The 25077-nt window shown below is 42.5% G+C and overlaps 1 protein-coding gene across 5 annotated transcripts in view; it reads left to right on the top strand.

Annotated features, from left to right (window-relative positions):
* The window catches only part of LOC142196119 (beta-arrestin-1), a 125179-nt gene that overhangs the window by 33259 nt on the left and 66843 nt on the right, over positions 1-25077 (top strand). The window contains exon 1 of one of the 5 annotated variants that reach the window (XM_075266342.1): positions 7655-7855. The exons of the other annotated variants lie outside the window; for them this stretch is intronic. Coding sequence (XP_075122443.1) covers positions 7839-7855 — 17 coding nt within the window. The 5' untranslated portion in view covers positions 7655-7838. Of the gene's footprint in view, positions 1-7654; positions 7856-25077 lie in introns of those variants that run through there. 5 annotated transcript variants of the gene reach the window in all.

Here is a 25077-nt window from a genome sequence, read left to right as displayed (position 1 = left end):
CGTCACTGCTCCTACAGAACATGCTCATTCATAGGCACTGTATACGGCACTCCTATGTGTGCACTGTATGACGTTATATCATGTGGTATATTATTTGCACTTGGTATGATGGAATTACATGGGCACACAGGTGGTATTACGCAGCCACTAAGAATAGTGTATGGTGCACTATAATGACGTAATGTTTGGACATGTACTGGGGTATTATTTGTGAACAACATGGTGGTATTATTTTAACCCCATACGGGGGATTATATGGGTACACTGTGTTGATTTGATCACAGTATGGATGCATATTATTATTATTATTTGTGCACTTTATGGTGGTATCATATGGAATTGAATGGTGGTATTACTTGGCCGGTTGTAGTGTCTGGACATGGTATTATTAAGTAATTTATTTGTAGTATAATGCCGACAGAAATAATGGCGCACCATAGTGTGATTTTTTATTTTTGTAAATGTATGCATTATTTAGTCATAGAATGGCAGTATTATTTGGTCACTGTACTGTGGTATTATTTCTGCACTGTGTGGTGACAATATTACATGATCTCTGTATGGTGGTAGTATTTTTTGTGCACTGTACGGCGGTATTATTTTTGCTCTGTGTGGTATTATTTGTACACTACATATAGTTGTTGTAATATTTGTGCCCTATATATGGTGGTATTATTACTTCTGCACTGTATGGTAGTATTATTTAGTCTTTACTAATATTTACACCCATGTTTGTCCCATGCTCTCTTTCAGTCCAGTTCAGGACTGTTGCCTGTTATGCCCTGTATGGCGATATTACTTAGGTCCTGCATATTTGGACACAGTATGGCGGTATTATTAATGCTCTGCTTTGTATGTGTATAGTGTCTGGTGCACTATAATGTAATAGATTTGCACCCTGTGTGTCAGTCTTATATTCTGTGGAGGTCACTAGTTAGTAGATCTCTTTGGACCCCTCCTTGGGGCCCCTGCGGTGACCATGTGTCTTGTTGACTTCCCAGTGCCCTGGGGTCATGTGACTCCGCCAGTCAGGCTTCACATTACATATGCTACAATTCCCCACAGGACACCGGGGCCCGTGATCTTATAACAGCCAATCTGCCAGCTACATATGGGCATACCCGAGCGCCAGCCTACAAATATTACTAGGATCATATGGCTGCACTCAGTATATATTAGGTATATATTGTGTCCTTATATTGTCCTCACAGAGTAGTAAATATTCTCCTCTTACTACCTGGAAACCATCAACAAGCTGCTGCACTACTAGTGGCTGAAATTGGGAAACTGTGAAAATTTGTGCCTGTGTCTCTTTTTAGTCCATGAGGATCTTCTGCTGTGAATGACTGTGGGCTGGGGTGATATGCTGGGTCTGGTGACAGTAACCTATCTATCTGCAGGGCTGGGGTGATATGCTGGGTCTGGTGACAGTAACCTATCTATCTGCAGGGCTGGGGTGATATGCTGGTTCTGGTGACAGTAACCTATCTATCTGCAGGACTGGGGTGATATGCTGGGTCTGGTGACAGTAACCTATCTATCTGCAGGGCTGGGGTGATATGCTGGTTCTGGTGACAGTAACCTATCTATCTGCAGGGCTGGGGTGATATGCTGGTACTGGTGACACTAACCTATCTATCTGCAGGGCTGGGGTGATATGCTGGGTCTGGTGACAGTAACCTATCTATCTGCAGGGCTGGGGTGATATGCTGGGTCTGGTGACAGTAACCTATCTATCTGCAGGGCTGGGGTGATATGCTGGGTCTGGTGACAGTAACCTATCTATCTGCAGGGCTGGGGTGATATGCTGGTTCTGGTGACAGTAACCTATCTATCTGCAGGGCTGGGGTGATATGCTGGTTCTGGTGACAGTAACCTATCTATCTGCAGGGCTGGGGTGATATGCTGGTTCTGGGGACAGTAACCTATCTATCTGCAGGGCTGGGGTGATATGCTGGTTCTGGGGACAGTAACCTATCTATCTGCAGGGCTGGGGTGATATGCTGGGTCTGGTGAGACTAATCTATCTATCTGCAGGGCTGGGGTGATATGCTGGGTCTGGTGAGACTAATCTATCTATCTGCAGGGCTGGGGTGATATGCTGGGTCTGGTGACAGTAACCTATCTATCTGCAGGGCTGGGGTGATATTCTGGTTCTGGTGACAGTAACCTATCTATCTGCAGGGCTGGGGTGATATGCTGGGTCTGGTGACAGTAACCTATCTATCTGCAGGACTGGGGTGATATGCTGGTTCTGATGACAGTAACCTATCTATCTGCAGGACTGGGGTGATATGCTGGTTCTGATGACAGTAACCTATCTATCTGCAGGACTGGGGTGATATGCTGGGTCTGGTGAGACTAACCTATCTATCTGCAGGGCTGGGGTGATATGCTGGTTCTGGTGACAGTAACCTATCTATCTGCAGGGCTGGGGTGATATGCTGGGTCTGGTGACAGTAACCTATCTATCTGCAGGGCTGGGGTGATATGCTGGGTCTGGTGACAGTAACCTATCTATCTGCAGGGCTGGGGTGATATTCTGGTTCTGGTGACAGTAACCTATCTATCTGCAGGGCTGGGGTGATATGCTGGGTCTGGTGACAGTAACCTATCTATCTGCAGGACTGGGGTGATATGCTGGTTCTGATGACAGTAACCTATCTATCTGCAGGACTGGGGTGATATGCTGGTTCTGATGACAGTAACCTATCTATCTGCAGGACTGGGGTGATATGCTGGGTCTGGTGAGACTAACCTATCTATCTGCAGGGCTGGGGTGATATGCTGGTTCTGGTGACAGTAACCTATCTATCTGCAGGGCTGGGGTGATATGCTGGGTCTGGTGACAGTAACCTATCTATCTGCAGGACTGGGGTGATATGCTGGTGACAGTAACCTATCTATCTGCAGGACTGGGGTGATATACTGGTTCTGGTGACAGTAACCTATCTATCTGCAGGGCTGGGGTGATATGCTGGTTCTGGTGACAGTAACCTATCTATCTGCAGGACTGGGGTGATATGCTGGTGACAGTAACCTATCTATCTGCAGGACTGGGGTGATATACTGGTTCTGGTGACAGTAACCTATCTATCTGCAGGGCTGGGGTGATATGCTGGTTCTGGTGACAGTAACCTATCTATCTGCAGGACTGGGGTGATATGCTGGTGACAGTAACCTATCTATCTGCAGGGCTGGGGTGATATGCTGGTTCTGGTGACTATATCCTATCTACCGGGATTGATATCTTGGGTTCTGTTCATACAGTGCAGTCCAATTGCTGTAAATACCAGTATATAATATAACACTTCAGCAGTTTCTGTCATGTCTCAGTAGGTTTGTTACATTGTGTTGCTCTTGCTCAGTAGGTTTGTTACATTGTGTTGCTGTTGCTCAGTAGGTTTGTTACATTGTGTTGCTGTTGCTCAGTAGGTTTGTTACATTGTGTTGCTGTTGCTCAGTAGGTTTGTTACATTGTGTTGCTCTTGCTCAGCAGGTTTGTTACATTGTGTTGCTGTTGCTCAGCAGGTTTGTTACATTGTGTTGCTGTTGCTCAGTAGGTTTGTTACATTGTGTTGCTCTTGCTCAGTAGGTTTGTTACATTGTGTTGCTGTTGCTCAGTAGGTTTGTTACATTGTGTTGCTGTTGCTCAGTAGGTTTGTTACATTGTGTTGCTGTTGCTCAGTAGGTTTGTTACATTGTGTTGCTCTTGCTCAGTAGGTTTGTTACATTGTGTTGCTGTTGCTCAGTAGGTTTGTTACATTGTGTTGCTGTTGCTCAGTAGGTTTGTTACATTGTGTTGCTGTTGCTCAGTAGGTTTGTTACATTGTGTTGCTGTTGCTCAGTAGGTTTGTTACATTGTGTTGCTCTTGCTCAGTAGGTTTGTTACATTGTGTTGCTGTTGCTCAGTAGGTTTGTTACATTGTGTTGCTGTTGCTCAGTAGGTTTGTTACATTGTGTTGCTCTTGCTCAGTAGGTTTGTTACATTGTGTTGCTGTTGCTCAGTAGGTTTGTTACATTGTGTTGCTGTTGCTCAGTAGGTTTGTTACATTGTGTTGCTCTTGCTCAGTAGGTTTGTTACATTGTGTTGCTGTTGCTCAGTAGGTTTGTTACATTGTGTTGCTGTTGCTCAGTAGGTTTGTTACATTGTGTTGCTGTTGCTCAGTAGGTTTGTTACATTGTGTTGCTGTTGCTCAGTAGGTTTGTTACATTGTGTTGCTCTTGCTCAGTAGGTTTGTTACATTGTGTTGCTCTTGCTCAGTAGGTTTGTTACATTGTGTTGCTCTTGCTCAGTAGGTTTGTTACATTGTGTTGCTGTTGCTCAGTAGGTTTGTTACATTGTGTTGCTGTTGCTCAGTAGGTTTGTTACATTGTGTTGCTGTTGCTCAGTAGGTTTGTTACATTGTGTTGCTGTTGCTCAGTAGGTTTGTTACATTGTGTTGCTCTTGCTCAGTAGGTTTGTTACATTGTGTTGCTCTTGCTCAGTAGGTTTGTTACATTGTGTTGCTGTTGCTCAGTAGGTTTGTTACATTGTGTTGCTCTTGCTCAGTAGGTTTGTTACATTGTGTTGCTCTTGCTCAGTAGGTTTGTTACATTGTGTTGCTCTTGCTCAGTAGGTTTGTTACATTGTGTTGCTGTTGCTCAGTAGGTTTGTTACATTGTGTTGCTCTTGCTCAGTAGGTTTGTTACATTGTGTTGCTCTTGCTCAGTAGGTTTGTTACATTGTGTTGCTGTTGCTCAGTAGGTTTGTTACATTGTGTTGCTGTTGCTCAGTAGGTTTGTTACATTGTGTTGCTGTTGCTCAGTAGGTTTGTTACATTGTGTTGCTGTTGCTCAGTAGGTTTGTTACATTGTGTTGCTGTTGCTCAGTAGGTTTGTTACATTGTGTTGCTCTTGCTCAGTAGGTTTGTTACATTGTGTTGCTCTTGCTCAGTAGGTTTGTTACATTGTGTTGCTGTTGCTCAGTAGGTTTGTTACATTGTGTTGCTCTTGCTCAGTAGGTTTGTTACATTGTGTTGCTCTTGCTCAGTAGGTTTGTTACATTGTGTTGCTCTTGCTCAGTAGGTTTGTTACATTGTGTTGCTGTTGCTCAGTAGGTTTGTTACATTGTGTTGCTCTTGCTCAGTAGGTTTGTTACATTGTGTTGCTCTTGCTCAGTAGGTTTGTTACATTGTGTTGCTGTTGCTCAGTAGGTTTGTTACATTGTGTTGCTCTTGCTCAGTAGGTTTGTTACATTGTGTTGCTCTTGCTCAGTAGGTTTGTTACATTGTGTTGCTGTTGCTCAGTAGGTTTGTTACATTGTGTTGCTCTTGCTCAGTAGGTTTGTTACATTGTGTTGCTGTTGCTCAGTAGGCTTGTTACATTGTGTTGCTGTTGCTCAGTAGGCTTGTTACATTGTGTTGCTCTTGCTCAGTAGGTTTGTTACATTGTGTTGCTCTTGCTCAGTAGGTTTGTTACATTGTGTTGCTGTTGCTCAGTAGGTTTGTTACATTGTGTTGCTCTTGCTCAGTAGGTTTGTTACATTGTGTTGCTGTTGCTCAGTAGGTTTGTTACATTGTGTTGCTCTTGCTCAGTAGGTTTGTTACATTGTGTTGCTCTTGCTCAGTAGGTCTGTTACATTGTGTTGCTGTTGCTCAGTAGGTTTGTTACATTGTGTTGCTCTTGCTCAGTAGGTTTGTTACATTGTGTTGCTGTTGCTCAGTAGGTTTGTTACATTGTGTTGCTGTTGCTCAGTAGGTTTGTTACATTGTGTTGCTGTTGCTCAGTAGGTTTGTTACATTGTGTTGCTGTTGCTCAGTAGGTCTGTTACAGTATCAGATGGGAATCCCATTGAACCACTTATGGCTGATACAATGTAACACCCAGGTCAGGACTCTTCAGCTGTCCATGATGGTTTCTGCACCAGCCGAGATCTTTTTATTGTATCATTTCATATGTGTGCTCATGAGCCACAGATCTGAAATACTTTGTGCTGCTGTGACCATTGTATTATCATTAGACCGACTATGATCCTACAGGTCTTAGTCTTTTGTAGGGGTCAAGGAATGGGTGCAGGTATCCTGAGGCCATCCCGGAGATCCGGGGAGGGGGTGCAGGGCAGGTTGGTGGGCACAGCGCCTCCTGTGGCTGCAGCTGGTACAGTGTGAATGGTCAGATGTTCCAGTCTTCCCAGAACCGTCCGGCTGGTTGTTCCGGCCTCTGGAGATTTACTAACCACAATGAAAATTTTCCCAGAATCCTTCGGCTCCCGGATTAACAGGATTATAGAGAATCAATGTGCGGCATCTGGGAAGCTGGAAATATCTGGGCCGAGCCATCCGCGTGTAGACGGATATGGATGTGTATACACTACACAGGAGGATATAGGATATCTATCTATCTATCTATCTATCTATCTATCTATCTATCTATCTATCTATCTCCTATCTATCTATCTATCTATCTATCTATCTATCTATCTATCTAAACCTTCTTTCGCTCCCTGGGATTGTCCTGCTCCTGATCCCTACAATCCTCGGTCTCTCCTCACAGGTCTCTATCTCTGGCACATCCTTCATGACTTCTTCATCTTCTTCTTCCTCTTCCTTCTGCTGCTGCGGGCAGATCATTACACAGCAGAGATTTCCTCCCTCCATTCATTGCTCTCCTCTCTCCACAGACAATTGTTATGCCGGTCCTGTCCCCTCCACACACAACACGGCAGAGGCGGCCGAGAAATCAATTATGTGATAAAAATATGTAAAAGATAAACTCTGTATGAATGTGTATGTGTGAGTATATATGTATGTGTGTGAATGTATGTGAGTGTACATGTATTTGTGTGTATATAATATGTGTGTAAATCTATATGTATGTTTATGTATTATGTGTGGGTATATCTGTATGTGTGTATGCATAAGTATTATGTGTATGTATGTTTTTGTGTGTACATGTATATGTGTGAGTATGTGTGTGTATTATGTGTGCATATCTGAATGTGTCTGGCTTTTGATGCAGCAGAGGCAGCAGCTGTGTGTATATGTTTTGTGTGTGTATGTGTAGGTATATCTGTATATGTATGTATAGCTGTATCTCAGTATCTGTCTTTTGATGCAGCAGCTGTGTGTATATGTGTATGTGTGTATATCTGTATGTGTATGTATATATCTGTATGTGTATGTGTGTATATCTGTATGTGTATGTATATATCTGTATGTGTATGTGTGTATATCTGTATGTATATCTGTATCTGTATGTATATATCTGTATCTGTCTTTTGATGCAGCAGAGGCAGCAGCTGTGTGTATATGTGTATATATGTGTGTATATCTATATGTGTATATCTGTATGTGTATGTATATATCTGTATGTGTATGTATATATCTGTATGTGTATGTATATATCTGTATGTGTATATCTGTATCTGTCTTTTGATGCAGCAGAGGCAGTAGCTGTGTGTATATCTATCTGTATGTGTATGTATGTGTATATCTGTGTGTATATGTGTATATATGTGTGTATCTATATATGTATATCTGTATGTGTATGTATATATCTGTATCTGTCTTTTGATGCAGCAGAGGCAGCAGCTGTGGCTTTCACTGCATCAAATTGTGGTTGGTAAAGGAGCGGTGCGGAGAGGCGGGTGGCGGGGAGGAGGGGGGGATGGAGCCGGTCGCATTGGAGAGGGAGAATGATGAGAAAATGTATTTTGAAGCGGCGCGCACCTCCGTGCTCCTGAGCGATGTCAGTGCACACTGCTAAATGGATTATGTGCGGATTGACAGCAGCAGCTACATAGGAAGACGGAGCTGAGGCGTCGTGAGGAGCCGCAACCGGGCACCGCAGGCCTTCCCATGGAGAATATATTTTTGTAAGTAGCCACCTCCGCCCATCGCTGCTTTATGCCAAAGACAAAACCTGGTGCTGAGCGGCTGCGCCCCCCTGTGTGTCTGCGTCCTCATGAATAGGGTGTGTAGCCATCATTCCTAATCCTGCCCCATCCCTACCCTGTATGCCCATATCATCTGCCCTGACAGGTACCATCTACCCTGGCGGGGTGTGAGGGGGTAACCTGAAGCCTGGAGGAGGATTACGGTATACTGAGGAAAGGTCTGCTGTACAGGGGGTTCTGAGGGGCTTCCCCTTTAAGAGACAGACCCAGGGCTATGGGAATTACAATGTATCCATAAGATTGATATTCTCAGGACCTGTCTCTTTAAGATGTCTTAAGGATTCCTGGAAGTACATTGTATGGTAATCGTGTGACATGTACCTGGTTACATCACAGTGTAGGTACAGTCACATTGTTACATTGTAGTCACATTATAGTCACATTGTAGTCATATTGTTACATTATAGTCACATTGTCACATTCTAATGACATTGGTAGATTGTAGTCACATTGTAGTTTCATTGTTACATTGTAGCCACATTATAGTTACATTGTAGTCATATTGTTACATTATCGTCACATTGTCACATTCTATTGACATTGGTAGATTGTAGTCGCATTGTAGTTTTATTGTTACATTGTAGCCACATTATAGTCATATTGTTACATTATAGTCACATTATAGTTGCATTGTATTCATATTGTTACATTATAGTCACATTGTAGTCACATTGTCACATTCTAGTGACATTTGTTAGATTGTAGTCGCATTGTATTCACATTGTTACATTCCAGTCACATTGTAGTTGCATTGTTACATAGTAGATATGGTAGACTAAAGCCACAGGCCTATCCAGTCCATCCTATACACTGAATGAGTTAATCCAAAGGAAGGTGAAACCTCTTTGACGGGTCCCTCTCCTGACTCCCAATATTACATAATTCTCAGGTTCGTGTCCCATCTACCAATGAGCCAGTTTTGCCTCCCATAAACCATTATAGTATTATGGGCGGGGGCCCGAGGGGCAAAATAACAAGCAGTATTACCTCTCTTGGGCTCCTTTGGGGTGTCCAGTGCGGGTCCACCTCTCCTTTTGGGCCTCTTTGGCCCCCTGAGTGATATCAGCGCCTGGAGGGGACACTAAGGCCTGTGATTGGTCCTCAGCAGTCACATGGGATGTGCCGATGTCTTGGCGCTCGCGTCTATGTGGGCAAACTTACCGAATACTCGTGAGCTGAATCCCTTGAGGTTCTCCCAACACTTATCCCGGCCAAGATATTTAGTTCCCGTTACTTGTGATGTTTTTACTTCCATAAGTCTCATTCAGACCCCTCTTGATCTTGCACCCTGGTCCCCCGATCACCAAACCCCAGGTCAGTGACCTCCATAGTCTCACCGCTCTTACAGTAAAGAATCCCAATGGTAAAACTTTCTTTCCTCCTGAAAATATAAGTTGTGTTTCCAATGGCCTTCTCTTTTAGTCTCATGCATCTTGTAATATCGGTGCCCCTGACCCGGTGCTGGACACCAATGGTGGCAACACAACCTAAGGGCATATAATGCCGTCTGATGTGGTCTGCAGGGGTGTCCACCAATCTAAAAGTGTCCTGTGTTGATCCAGAGGCAGGTGAACCCCAATTGGGTCTGCCATATTACTGCTGACAGATCTTTGGACCATATAATGAGGCCCGTTGGGTTCTCCGCCATTTTGATGGAGAAACTAGTGTTGTGTATAGTGCTCGTGATTTCATTAAATCAGACACATCGAGATGGACCCAATGACGTAGATGTGAACAGAGCCCTAGATGCTGCAATATTGGTGCAGTGCACTGGTGCGCCCCCTGTGCAGTGTGCGCCAGACTGGATGGAAACTGGAAAATAGGCAAGTAATAAGGATGGACAGGCCTAGAGTATGTGCCCCCCCAGTGCGGCTGCTCAAGGGCCCCATAGACGGAGGGGACGGAGCTTCCCACTGTCTATTATTTAGCATATAAGGGACTGAGCTCACGAGGCTTCCACCACTGATAGTGACTCTGACCCATTGTAACGCACCAGAGGTGCACCAATCATGGTGAGGGATGACTTACATTTCTGGTCGTGGTCGCTGTACCCCTCCCAGACTGCAGAGGGAGTCTATTGTCAATGTAGGAAAAAGTGGGCATGTTATATTAAGTGGGAGCGCATGAGTGGGTGGGTAGATTCCTTATGGGAAATTTGTTATGTCATAATATTGGGGCAGATGTGCTAAACGCAAAGTGAAGTATGACGGTGAAATTCTCAGAATATTGAACATTGGTTCAGAAAAGTCACTGAAAATCAATCTGTTGTCCTTGTCTGGCTTGACAGCCCCGTGAAATGTTCTAGGAGGGGTGATCTTCACAAATATGGTGGTCAGGGCACGCACAGAAAACGGGGGTAACTGCTCTAGAATGGCCTCACATGGTATGAAGATATTAGAGATGGTTAGATGGTGCGCATGGAATATTCAAGTCGTAGAAGTAGTCGTTAAAAAAGTTTTGGGTTACTCGAAAAGATCTTCTATCCTCGCGATCAACACCAGATCTAAGGAGAAGCTTAATGGCTAAGTTACCAAAGAATCCTGAGATACAAGTGAATAAGTGAAACATTCCGAGATTAAAAAAAATTTCAAATTTTTGAATAAAAATTTTCAAATTTTTACCCTTCATGTTTTCGTTACAAATTTAATTAAAATATTCCTTAGAGATAAATGAAGAGAGTTTTGAGGTCAACAAACACCTTAGGCTAGGTTCACACCAGCGCTGGGCTGTCCGTTGTTCGCATCCACCAGGGGACACAAATGATGGAGAGTGAAAATTATTCAATAAAAAGTGAGAATTTTAAGTTGAAATGTAAAATATTGAGAAAAATAGTTTAATGTCCTGAGATAAAAAAAAAAGAGTAATAAATTGAAAATTTTGAGAAAAGATGAAAATCTAGAGTCAACATCGAAAGCGATTCAGTACGTTAGAGTTCTAAGATAAAAAGTAACATTTCTGAGATAAAAGAGACGTGCTCTGAGACACAGGGCGAGGGTAAAATGTGAAAATTCTGAGGTAAAAATGAGAATTTTTAAAAGTTGTAATGAAAATTGAGGATTCTAAGATAAAAAAGTAACGAATCTGAAATAAAATCTAGAATTTCTGAGATTAAATAAAGTAATAGTGAGGTAAAAGGTTTGTGTTCTGTGATAAATAGTGAATTATAGGGTGAAAGGTGAAACATTTGAGGTAAAAGATGAAATTTTACAATGAAAAGTTAAAATTTGGGGATGAAGGATGAAAATTCCAAGATAAAAAGTGAAAATTCTTACAGGGGTTCGACCCATCCGAATTAAGAATGATTTTGGCTTGAGGATGTCTTAGCCTGAGAAATTCACTGATTGGTAAATCCTGAACCCGATCATCTTCAGTTTGGGATTTTTGGTGATTTGTGCTTTTGTTGCTTTCAGATTTTTGGAATTCTTACAAGTCGGAGTTCTTCTTGTATGTGTTGAACTTTAAATGTCTATGTAGTAGTATAGTACTAAAAAGGGTTGGAGGAGGCCAGCACTAAACGTTTGGAGGAGGCCAGCACTAAAGGTTTGGAGGAGGCCGGCACTAAAGGTTTGGAGGAGGCCGGCACTAAAGGGTTGGAGGAGGCTGGCAATAAAGGGTTGGAGGAGGCCGGCACTAAAGGGTTGGAGGAAGCTGGCATTGAAGGGTTGGAGGAGGCCGGCACTAAAGGGTTGGAGGAGGCCGCCACCACTTTATCCTTTAGGATTGATTGTGGGAAGACCAAAATTGCAGAGCTGTGCTGTGCTAACCTTAGGGGCGCACTGTGCGGCTATACAGAGCCCATTAGGTGGTGCAGGACTCATCTATTCCCTACTATGAACCCATATGTGCTGAATCCACGGAATTTGGATTTGTGTCATAATAAGATGTGTTTTGGGCCCAATCAAGACCATTTTGTTACAATATTATTATTGTTCTTCTTTACTGCCTGAGACACATGGTCAGCCTTGATTTCGGATACAGTGTAAATTTTGCCAAATCTTCCAAATAAGCTCATGGAGCGCTGCTCATCTGTTCTCTACTGCAAACCCATAGATGGCGAATCCAGGAAATTTGTAATTGTGTCGTAAATATGTGTTTTGGGCTGAGCAAGACCGTTACGCTCCATTATTAGTCTTCCTCAGTCTCTGCGGCACATTTTCAGAAATATTACTCGAGCTCTAATGTGAAACGCTCATTGGACATTGGACATTGTGCCTATCTGTTCCCTACTACAAACACATTGATGCCAAATTTATTAAATTTGGGATTGTGATAATTGGATACGTTTCAGGGCCGATCCCGATAACTCAGTCATATTATTACAATGACTATTCTTTTTCTGTTTCGGAGCCTCCGCAGCAGAGAAATATGACACAAGTCATTACCAGAACAGCTCATCGATTGTAGTAAACATAGTATAAATTTTGTAAAATTTGGCAAATTTGCTGATGGTACAATCCTTAGCAAATTTCTTACTGCAAACCCATAGATTTCATTTACTTCATAATACAAGAAATTTTGGGCTGATCAAGACCATTGTTACATTCTTCTTCTTCTTCATCACTCCAGGACTCACTCAAGTCATAGCAACCGCTCATCATCAGTGTCATACACTGTGCAAATTTTGCAAATGTGCTCATCTCTTCTCTACTCCAAACCCAATTCTATGATATTTGGAATTGTCGTAATATGACTCAAGTCGTAACAAAAACCGCTCATCCTCGATGATCTGCTCAGTGCAAATTTTGCCAAATTTTGCCAATTTTATGATGGAGCAATGCTCATCAATTTCCTACTGCAAACCCATAGATGCCAAATCTTTTGAATTTGCAATTGTGTCATAATTGAAGGCATTTTGGGCCAATCAAGACCTTTAAAGAGGACCTTTCACCATATCTGGGCACAGGCAGTGTTATATACTGCCAGAAAGCTGACAGTGCGCTGAATTCAGCCCACTGTCGGCTTTCCCGATCCGTGCCCGGTGTAAAGCGCTATCGGTCCGGTACCGTAGCGCTTTACAGTCAGAAGGGCGTTTCTGACCATTAGCCAGAGACGTCCTTCTGCCTCGCGGCGCCAATCGCGCTGTGCTGTGGAGCCGGGAGGAACGCCCCCTCCCTCTCCTGATAATGCTCGTCTATGGACAATCTGTGTGAGCAGAGGGAGGGGGCGTTCCTCCCCGCTCCACAGCACAGCGCGATTGGCGCCGCGAGGCAGAAGGACGTCTCTGGCTAATGGTCAGAAACGCCCTTCTGACCATAGAAGAGCTACGGTACCGGACCGTAAGCTCTTCACGCCGGGCACAGATCGGGAAAGCTGACAGTGCGCTGAATTCAGCGCACTGTCAGCTTTCTGGCAGTATATAGAACTGCCTGTGCCCGGATATGGTGAAAGGTCCTCTTTAAGATACAAAGTTATTGTTCTTCTTCAGTCTCGAAATCTATGCAGGACATTTTCGCCAATATCAGTCAAATCGTAATGAGAACCAATTGTTGACTTGTGCACAGTGCAAATTTTGGCAAATTTTGCAAATTTGCTTATGAATCAGGGCTCATCTAATCCCTACTGCAAACCCACAGGTTGCTTCCTTATGCAATGTGTTTTGGGGCCGATCAAGACCAATACGTTACATTCTTCTTCTTCTTCTTCATCAGTCCAGGACTGACTCAAGTCATAATAAGAACCGCTCATCATCAATGTCATACAATGTGCAAATTTTGCAAATGTTCTCATTTCTTCTCTACTGCAAATCCATTTCTATATTTGGAATTGTCATAATAGGACTCAAGTCATAACAAAAGTCGCTCTTTGGCAATATTCTGCTCAGTGCAAATTTTGGCAAAATTTTGCAAATTTGCTTATGAATCAGGGCTCATCTATTCCCTGCTGCAAACCCACAGATGAAATTTGCCATTGCTTCCTTAGACAATGTGTTTTGGGGCCGATCAAGACCATTCCGTTACCTTATTCTAATGATTGTCCTTCATCATTGATGTCCTATGTAGTGCAAATTTTACCAAATTTTGCCAATTGGGATGAAAAGTTCTGTAGTGATGGGGTGTGCACCGCGTCTTGTCCTGAGCTGTTATCTGTTGGCAGGTCCTTCCCTATGAGATCAGACACAGAATCCAGGAGCCCGCACCTCATGGGCGCCGCGATGACACCACCACCAGGCCGCGGATAAAGATTAGAGCTGGTGAACAGCTTGGGAGTAGTTTAATGTATGAATCACACGGCCGAGCATCAGATCTCTCAGGTTCTTGCCGCGATTCCATAATTAGATTATCAGTGATAAGGGGATTAGGTCTGGAGGAGCTTAGTATCATGAATACGGAAAGAGATTTGGAGCGGGAAAGACGAGCAGATTGTATGATAATAAATTCATGGGGGCGCAGCTGCTCGCTCTCCATGATGTGACTGATCCCAAGCACAAACACCTCACACGTCCGGAACAACACAGCAGGGACCTGATAGGAAGAGATAGCAAATATGGCAGCAAATTGGCGTACGGTGGATACAGCGCGCTCATCCCGTGGACACAATGTACAAATGACAGGACATAGAACCGTCTGTTATTAGACTGTGGAGGTGTCGGTCCTCACTGCTGTAGAATTCTATTCATGAAACAAGAGGGGTCAGTGTCACTACAGCTATGAGCAGGGAATGGCGCTGTGCAATGTACCGGGAAGCTGGAAACAATGCAGGACAAGATGACGTTTTTACTGACACCATTTGGGGAAAGATCACTTTTTATTCAATTTTGGAGGCAAAGTGTTGAAAAAAAACTTTATTTGGCTATTTTGATTATTTTTTTTTTTTTGCCGCTACGCCATTCACAGTATGAGATAAATATTTTAATAGTTCGGGCATTTTGGAGCGTGGGGATACCTAATGTGTTTGTGCTTACTTTTGTATCTGATCTCGGGAAAGCTGGGTGATTTGAACTTTTGTGTTTTTTATACTTTTAAAAACTTTTTTTTTTTCTTCTTTTGCTTTTATGATCAGACCCCCTAGGTAACTTGAGACCTAAGGAGTCTGATGGCTCGTACTATGCACTGCCATACTACTGTACTACTACTGTATTGCAATGAATAGCAAAATGCCATCACTTCTATTAGAGGCTGCCTCGGGCTGCGTGTAATAGATAGAGTGCAATCACAAGTCTGGGAGCCTTGTATAGGTTCCTGGATATCATACAACCGATCGCTGCCCTCTGGTGATGTTCAGGGGGCAGTGATTGGTGAAAAAGGGTGGCGCTTGTGCAATTTAAATGCTGTGGTCCCATTTGACTGCGGCGTCTAAAGGGTTAACAGCCGCGATCGGTGCAGGTATTATACAGCCGACATGTATGGAGAGAGCTGTGACCCTTTCTGTGCATCCAGGTGATCAGCCCAGACCAGATAGATATGAGACTAGGGTTACCCGTAGTGATACATATTATATAATGGTCACTTGTAGTGATAGATCTATGAGATTACAGTAACAATATACATTATATTACTATATCACTATATTACTATTCTACGTTCTCCCACCTCTGACCGCTCCCTGACCCTCCATCCATATTTTCCATCACTCCAGATTATAATCTTCTCAGAGATCGCAGAGGTTTAGCATGTAATCCTACTTCTGCATGTAATTTTACAGATTACTTCCAGATATAATCTCTATATCATGCTGAGTCACTTTGTAAATCCTTTACTTTACTGATCTTATGTTACATCATGTCGTATACTCCGGTCACATCTAAAGCAGCGTCCACAATAGTCATGGGGTAACTACTAATATACTCCAGTAATAACTAGCACTGTACCAGAGCTGCAATCATAATTCTGCTGGATAGATAGATAGGAGATAGATAGATAGATAGATAGATAGATAGATAGATAGATAGATAGATAGATAGGAGATAGATAGATAGGAGATAGATAGATAGGAGATAGATAGATAGGAGATAGATAGATAGATAGATAGGAGATAGATAGATAGGAGATAGATAGATAGATAGATAGATAGATAGATAGATAGATAGATAGATAGGAGATAGATAGATAGATAGATAGATAGATAGATAGATAGGAGATAGATAGATAGATAGGAGATAGATAGATAGATAGGAGATAGATAGATAGATAGATAGGAGATAGATAGATAGATAGATAGGAGATAGATAGATAGATAGGAGATAGATAGATAGATAGGAGATAGATAGATAGATAGATAGATAGATAGATAGATAGGAGATAGATAGATAGGAGATAGATAGATAGATAGATAGATAGATAGATAGATAGATAGATAGATAGGAGATAGATAGATAGATAGATAGATAGGAGATAGATAGATAGGAGATAGATAGATAGATAGATAGATAGATAGATAGATAGATAGATAGATAGATAGGACATAGATAGATAGATAGATAGGAGATAGATAGATAGATAGATAGATAGATAGATAGATAGATAGGAGATAGATAGATAGATAGATAGATAGATAGATAGATAGGAGATAGATAGATAGATAGATAGATAGGAGATAGATAGATAGGAGATAGATAGATAAATAGATAGATAGGAGATAGATAGATAGATAGATAGATAGATAGATAGATAGGACATAGATAGATAGATAGATAGGAGATAGATAGATAGATAGATAGATAGATAGATAGATAGATAGATAGGATAGATACAGTCCTATGAAAAAGTTTGGGCACCCCTATTAATCTTAATCATTTTTAGTTCTAAATATTTTGGTGTTTGCAGCAGCCATTTCAGTTTGATATATCTAATAACTGATGGACACAGTAATATTTCAGGATTGAAATGAGGTTTATTGTACTAACAGAAAATGCGCAATATGCATTAAACCAAAATTTGACCGGTGCAAAAATATGGGCACCTCAACAGAAAAGTGACATTAATATTTAGTACATCCTCCTTTTGCAAAGATAACAGCCTCTAGTCGCTTCCTGTAGCTTTTAATCAGTTCCTGGATCCTGGATAAAGGTATTTTGGACCATTTCTTTCTACAAAACAATTCAAGTTCAGTTAAGTTTGATGGTCGCCGAGCATGGACAGCCCGCTCTCAAATGATCTGAAAACAAAGATTGTTCAACATAGTTGTTCAGGGGAAGGAGACAAAACGTTGTCTCAGAGATTTAACCTGTCAGTTTCCACTGTGAGGAACATAGTAAGGAAATGGAAGACCACAGGGACAGTTCTTGTTAAGCCCAGAAGTGGCAGGCCAAGAAAAATATCAGAAAGACAGAGAAGAAGAATGGTGAGAACAGTCAAGGACAATCCACAGACCACCTCCAAAGAGCTGCAGCATCATCTTGCTGCAGATGGTGTCACTGTGCATCGGTCAACTATACAGCGCACTTTGCACAAGGAGAAGCTGTATGGGAGAGTGATGAGAAAGAAGCCGTTTCTGCACGTACGCCACAAATAGAGTTGCCTGAGGTATGAAAAAGCACATTTGGACAAGGCAGCTTCATTTTGGAAACAAAAATTGAGTTGTTTGGTTATAAAAAAAGGCGTTATGCATGGCGTCCAAAAAGAAACAGCATTCCAAGAAAAACACATGCTACCCACTGTAAAATTTGGTGGAGGTTCCATCATGCTTTGGGGCTGTGTGGCCAATGCCGGCATCGGGAATCTTGTTAAAGTTGAGAGTCGCATGGATTCCACTCAGTATCAGCAGATTCTTGAGAATAATGTTCAAGAATCAGTGACGAAGTTGAAGTTACGCCGGGGATGGATATTTCAGCAAGACAATGATCCAAAACACCGCTCCAAATCCTCAGGCATTCATGCAGAGGAACAATTACAATGTTCTGGAATGGCCATCCCAGTCCCCAGACCTGAATATCATTGAACATCTGTGGGATGATTTGAAGCGGGCTGTCCATGCTCGGCGACCATCTAACTTAACTGAACTTGAATTGTTTGTCCAAAATACCTTCATCCAGGATCCAGGAACTGATTAAAAGCTACAGGAAGCAACTAGAGGCTGTTATCTTTGCAAAAGGAGGATCTACTAAATATTAATGTCACTTTTCTGTTGAGGTGCCCATACTTTTGCACCGGTCAAATTTTGGTTTAATGCATATTGCACATTTTCTGTTAGTACAATAAACCTCATTTCAATCCTGAAATATTACTGTGTCCATCAGTTATTAGATATATCAAACTGAAATGGCTGCTGCAAACACCAAAATATTTAGAACTAAAAATGATTAAGATTAATAGGGGTGCCCAAACTTTTTCATAGGACTGTAGATAGATAGATAGGAGATAGATAGATAGATAGGAGATAGATAGATAGATAGATAGGAGATAGATAGATAGATAGATAGGAGATAGATAGATAGGAGATAGATAGATAGATAGATAGATAGATAGATAGGAGATAGATAGATAGATAGATAGATAGATAGATAGATATATAGATAGATAGGAGATAGATAGATAGATAGATAGATAGGACATAGATAGATAGATAGATAGATAGATAGGAGATAGACAGATAGATAGATAGATAGATAGATAGGAGATAGATAGATAGATAGGAGATAGATAGATAGGAGATAGATAGATAGATAGATAGATAGATAGATAGGAGATAGATAGATAGGAAATAGATAGATAGATAGATAGATAGATAGATAGATAGATAGATAGGAGATAGATAGATAGATAGATAGATAGATAGGAGATAGATAGATAGATAGATAGATAGATAGGAAATAGATAGGAGATAGATAGATAGATAGATAGATAGATAGATAGATAGATAGATAGATAGATAGATAGGAGATAGATAGATAGATAGATAGATAGATAGATAGGAGATAGATAGATAGATAGATAGATAGATAGATAGATAGGAGATAGATAGATAGGAGATAGATAGATAGATAGATAGATAGGAGATAGATAGATAGGAGATAGATAGATAGATAGATAGATAGATAGATAGGAGATAGATAGATAGATAGATAGATAGATAGATAGATAGGAGATAGATAGATAGATAGGAGATAGATAGATGATAGATAGATAGATAGATAGGAGATAGATAGATAGATAGATAGATAGGAGATAGATAGATAGGAGATAGATAGATAGATAGATAGATAGATAGATAGATAGATAGATAGGAGATAGATAGATAGGAAATAGATAGGAGATAGATAGATAGATAGGAGATAGATAGAGAGATAGATAGATAGATAGATAGATAGGAGATAGATAGATAGATAGGAGATAGATAGATAGATAGATAGATAGATAGATAGATAGGAGATAGATAGATAGATAGATAGGAGATAGATAGATAGATAGATAGATAGATAGATAGATCGATAGGAGATAGATAGGAGATAGATAGATAGGAGATAGATAGGAGATAGATAGGAGATAGATAGATAGATAGGAGATAGATAGATAGATAGTTAATAGATAGATAGGAGATAGATAGGAGATAGATAGATAGATAGATAGTTAATAGATAGATAGGAGATAGATAGATAGATAGATAGATAGATAATAGATGTATCCCTGTAGCTCTGCTCCATGTCTTCGCTCTCTCTTCTGATGACATCATCGGGGGCCGCTCCCATTATTTCGCTGTTGCCGCCTACGCTGGTAATTTGGATGTGATTTTCTTTGCAGATTTGTGATGATTTTGCGATTGCCTTGTGAGCGGTTCTGATTCCTCGTTTCGCTCACTCCGTGGACTGCGCCACTTTATTTCCATAATTACTGCGACGTGTTGTTACATTTTCATGGCTCAGGCGAGAATTGATTTTCAGATTGGGCAGAACATTGGATTTCTGTGTAATAATGTGAAGGCGAGGGATCATTGAATACGAGGCGGATAATCTACCGGCGGGGTGGGGGTGGGGGCGGGGGCTCGTCACAGTCTGACTCCTGGATCATCCTTTGTACTGTTCATCCTGAGCCTCCTGGTTCATGAATAGAATGCTAAAACTGCAGTGAAGACTGAAAGCTGCAGAAGTAGAGCAATGATATAGATCATATATTGCAGAAATACATCCTATAGTACAATGTAGTTACTTTCTGAGTCTAAGGAAAGTTGGGTGGCCCAGGGAGACACAAGTGATGATTTCTCTTTGGATTTCCTTTCCCTGAGGATATAATAAAACCTCTGATTATTCCTTCATAATTATCGGCGCCGCCGCCGCGCTGCGTACACAGTAATTACCGCTAATTAGCTGTGATTAGTTGCAGTCATTGCCTGGGATCAGGTTCTATTGTGTGGTATAGAGTCTGATAGTAGATCCCCGGGGGCTGAGACACTACGAGTGAGCCGCAGGGGCCAATGGGGCTCCGGGCCCTGAGTACTGAGGCTTCCCCCATTGCCACCAATTAGATAAAGGGGCCCCAGTGATGACTGCCTGAAAGTAACTCATCACAACCATAGAGGAAGGGGCCCCAGTCTGCACGTGTTATACAGTATACACAGGAGCTGTCAGGACGTGCTATACAGTATACACAGGAGCTGTCACAGGACGTGCTATACAGTATACACAGGAGCTGTCAGGACGTGCTATAAAGTATACACAGGAGCTGTCACAGGACGTGCTATACAGTATACAGAGGAGCGGTCATAGGACATACTATACAGTATACACTGGAGCTGTCACAGGACGTGCTATACAGTATACACAGGAGCTGTCAGGACGTGCTATACAGTATACACAGGAGCTGTCACAGGACAAGCTATACAGTATACACAGGAGCTGTCACAGGACGTGCTATACAGTATACACAGGAGCTGTCAGGACGTGCTATAAAGTATACACAGGAGCTGTCAGGACGTGCTATACAGTATACACAGGAGCTGTCAGGACGTGCTATACAGTATACACAGGAGCTGTCAGGATGTGCTATACAGTATACACAGGAGCTGTCACAGGACGTGCTATACAGTATACACAGGAGCTGTCAGGATGTGCTATACAGTATACACAGGAGCTGTCACAGGACGTGCTATACAGTATACACAGGAGCTGTCAGGACGTGCTATAAAGTATACACAGGAGCTGTCACAGGACGTGCTATACAGTATACAGAGGAGCGGTCATAGGACATACTATACAGTATACACTGGAGCTGTCACAGGACGTGCTATACAGTATACACAGGAGCTGTCAGGACATGCTATACAGTATACACAGGAGCTGTCACAGGACAAGCTATACAGTATACACAGGAGCGGTCACAGGACGTGCTATACAGTATACAGAGGAGCGGTCACAGGATGTGCTATACAGTATATACAGGAGCGGTCACAGGACGTGCTATACAGTATACAGAGGAGCGGTCACAGGATGTGCTATACAGTATACAGAGGAGCGGTCATAGGACGTGCTATACAGTATATACAGGAGCGGTCACAGGACAAGCTATACAGTATACAGAGGAGCGGTCACAGGACGTGCTATACAGTATATACAGGAGCGGTCACAGGACAAGCTATACAGTATACAGAGGAGCGGTCACAGGACGTGCTATACAGTACACACAGGAGTGGTCACAGGACATGCTATACAGTAGACACAGGAGCAGTCACAGGGCGTGCTATACAATAGATACAGGAGCGGTCACAGGACATGCTATATAGTATACACAGGAGCGGTCACAGGACGTGCTATACAGTATATACAGGAGCGGTCACAGGACGTGCTATACAGTATACAGAGGAGCGGTCACAGGATGTGCTATACAGTATACAGAGGAGCGGTCACAGGACGTGCTATACAGTACACACAGGAGTGGTCACAGGACATGCTATACAGTAGACACAGGAGTGGTCACAGGACATGCTATACAGTAGACACAGGAGCAGTCACAGGGCGTGCTATACAATAGATACAGGAGCGGTCACAGGACATGCTATATAGTATACACAGGAGCGGTCACAGGACGTGCTATACAGTATATACAGGAGCGGTCACAGGACGTGCTATACAGTATACAGAGGAGCGGTCACAGGATGTGCTATACAGTATACAGAGGAGCGGTCACAGGACGTGCTATACAGTATATACAGGAGCGGTCACAGGACGTGCTATACAGTATACAGAGGAGCGGTCACAGGACGTGCTATACAGTATACAGAGGAGCGGTCACAGGACGTGCTATACAGTATATACAGGAGCGGTCACAGGACAAGCTATACAGTATACAGAGGAGCGGTCACAGGATGTGCTATACAGTATATACAGGAGCGGTCACAGGACGTGCTATACAGTACACACAGGAGTGGTCACAGGACATGCTATACAGTAGACACAGGAGCGGTCACAGTGCGTGGTATACAGTAGACACAGGAGCGGTCACAAGATGTGTATACAGTACATACAGTTACGGTCACAGGACGTGTTATACAGTAGACACAGGAGCAGTCACAGGATGTGCTATATAGTAGATACAGGAGCGGTCACAGGACGTACTATACAGTATACAGAGGAGTGGTCACAGGACGTACTATACAGTAGACACAGGAGCAGTCACAGGACATGCTATACAGTAGATACAGGAGTGGTCACAGGATGTGCTATACATTAGACTCAGGAGCGGTTATAGGACATGCTATACAGTATACACAGGAACGGTCACAGGACGTGCTATACAGTAGACACAGGAGCAGTCACAGGATGTGCTATACAGTATACAGAGGAGCGGTCATAGGACGTACTATATAGTATACACAGGAGCAGTCACAGGGCATGCTATCCTATTAATATTATAAATGTGAAAGTTTGTGAGTTTGTGAGTTTGGATGTTCAGATGTTTGTTCCTCAATCACGCAAAACCCGCTCCACCGATTTGGCTGAAATTTTCCACAAACATAGTTACTACACCCGATTGCGCAATAGGCTACTTTTCGTTACAATAGCGCACATACGTTTGTGCCAGGACCCCCACAAAATCCAAACTCACACCACCATCTCTGCAATCTCACACACTTTGGACCATAGCAAGCCACAAAATTCCTATTGCCCTCTCCAGCCTCGCCCCTAACCCCACACAATCTCATATACATATACTTTACCACTTTGCCCCTCACCTTAACGATACTCCAGGAGGCGCTCTTTAACGCTCCGGAGCAGCCATGTTTGCCGACCCCCACCGCTCTGACAATCCGCGACACCGCCCACCCATGTCAATACCCCTAGGCGGTCTAATAAATGCAAAAAAAAAAAAGTTTTAAAAAAGTAAAAAAAATATAAAAAAAAATAAAAAGGATTAAAAATTCAAATCCCCCCCCTTTCCCTAGAACACATATAAAAGTAGTTAAAAACTGTGAAGCACATACATGTTAGGTATCCCCGCGTCCAAAATCGCCCGCTCTACAAAGTTATACAAATATTTTTCCTGTTCGGTAAACGCCGTAGCGGGAAAAATGGTCAAAAGTGCCAAACCGCCATTTTTTCACTGTTTTGATTCTGATAAAAATTTGAATAAAAAGAGGATCAAAGCAATAACATTTCCCGAAAATGGTAGAACTACAAAGTACACCTGGTCCCGCAAAAAAAGACGCCCTATGCATCCCCGTACACGCATGTATAAAAAAGTTACGGCTGTCAGAATATGGCGACTTTTCAAAAAAAATTTTTTAACACAGTTTTGGATTTTTTTAAGGGTCAAAATGTAAATAAAACCATATAAATTTGGTATCCCCGGAATCGTAATGAAACACAGAATACAGGGGACATGTCAGTTTGGCTGCACAGTGAACGCCGTAAAACCAAAGCCCGTAAGAAAGTCGCAGAAATGCATTTTTTCTTCAAATCCACCCCATTCTGAATTTTTTCGCTGCTTCCCAGTACATTATACAGAATAAATAATGGTGGCATCATGAAGAAAAATTTGTCCCGGAAAAATTAAGACCTCATATGGCTCTGGGAGCGGAGAAATAAAAAAGTTATGGGGTTTAGAAGGAGGGGAGTCAAAAACGAAAATCAAAAAATGCCATCGGCGGGAAAGGGTTAACTTCAAATACTTCTGTCCCAAAGTCACTATGTAAAGTTTCTCACAACACCGTATATATAGCGGCTCAAATACAAAGTAACTGCAACACAAAAGTCTCACGTATTCTCTGAATTACAGCAACAACAAGATACAAAGTTACATTTCATATCCCATACCTTATACACAGTACGAAAACCTTACCCGCGCCTGTATATACCCACTGCTACAATCACCGCAGACCAAGTCGCGGGTACCAGCTAGTACAGTATACACAGGAGCTGTCACAGGACATGCTATACAGTATACAGAGGAGCTATCACAGGACGTGCTATACAGTATACAGAGGATCGGTCACAGGACGTACTATACAGTATACACAGGAGCAGTCACAGGATGTGCTATACAGTATACAGAGGAGCGGTCACAGGACGTACTATACAGTATACACAGGAGCAGTCACAGGATGTGCTATACAGTATACAGAGGAGCGGTCACAGGACGTACTATACAGTATACACAGGAGCAGTCACAGGATGTGCTATATAGTAGATACAGGAGCGGTCACAGGATGTGCTATACAGTATACAGAGGAGCGGTCACAGGACGTACTATACAGTATACAGAGGAGCTATCACATGATGTGCTATACAGTATACAGAGGAGCGGTCACAGGACCTGCTATACAGTATACAGAGGAGCGGTCACAGGACGTACTATACAGTATACAGAGGAGCTATCACATGATGTGCTATACAGTATACAGAGGAGCGGTCACAGGACCTGCTATACAGTATACAGAGGAGCGGTCACAGTACATACTATACAGTAGATACAGGAGTGGTCACAGGACGTGTTATACAGTAGTCTGAGTCCGCCCTGGAGCTCCAGTCAATGGCTCATTTTCCCACCATGGGGGTCACTTGCACCCCCTGATTAGGGCTGGTTTTGGGGGTGAGCTTCTGTACAGTCTGAGTCCTTGTCATTGATATGCACACCGGTATCTTCGCCGTCCTGAGATGGCCGAGGCGTTCGATGACCCTACGACTGTACGGCAGGGACTGGTGAATAGAGGATGATAGAGAATTCTGGTCACGGTGACGCGGAGCCGCCAAACATCTGTTTTGGTGGAAAAAAAAG

Source organism: Leptodactylus fuscus, chromosome 2 (genome assembly GCF_031893055.1).
Source record: "Leptodactylus fuscus isolate aLepFus1 chromosome 2, aLepFus1.hap2, whole genome shotgun sequence".
Classification (NCBI taxonomy): Eukaryota; Metazoa; Chordata; class Amphibia; order Anura; family Leptodactylidae; genus Leptodactylus; species Leptodactylus fuscus.
Note: the sequence above shows the minus strand (reverse complement) of the source record. Positions and strands in the feature narration are given on the sequence as shown.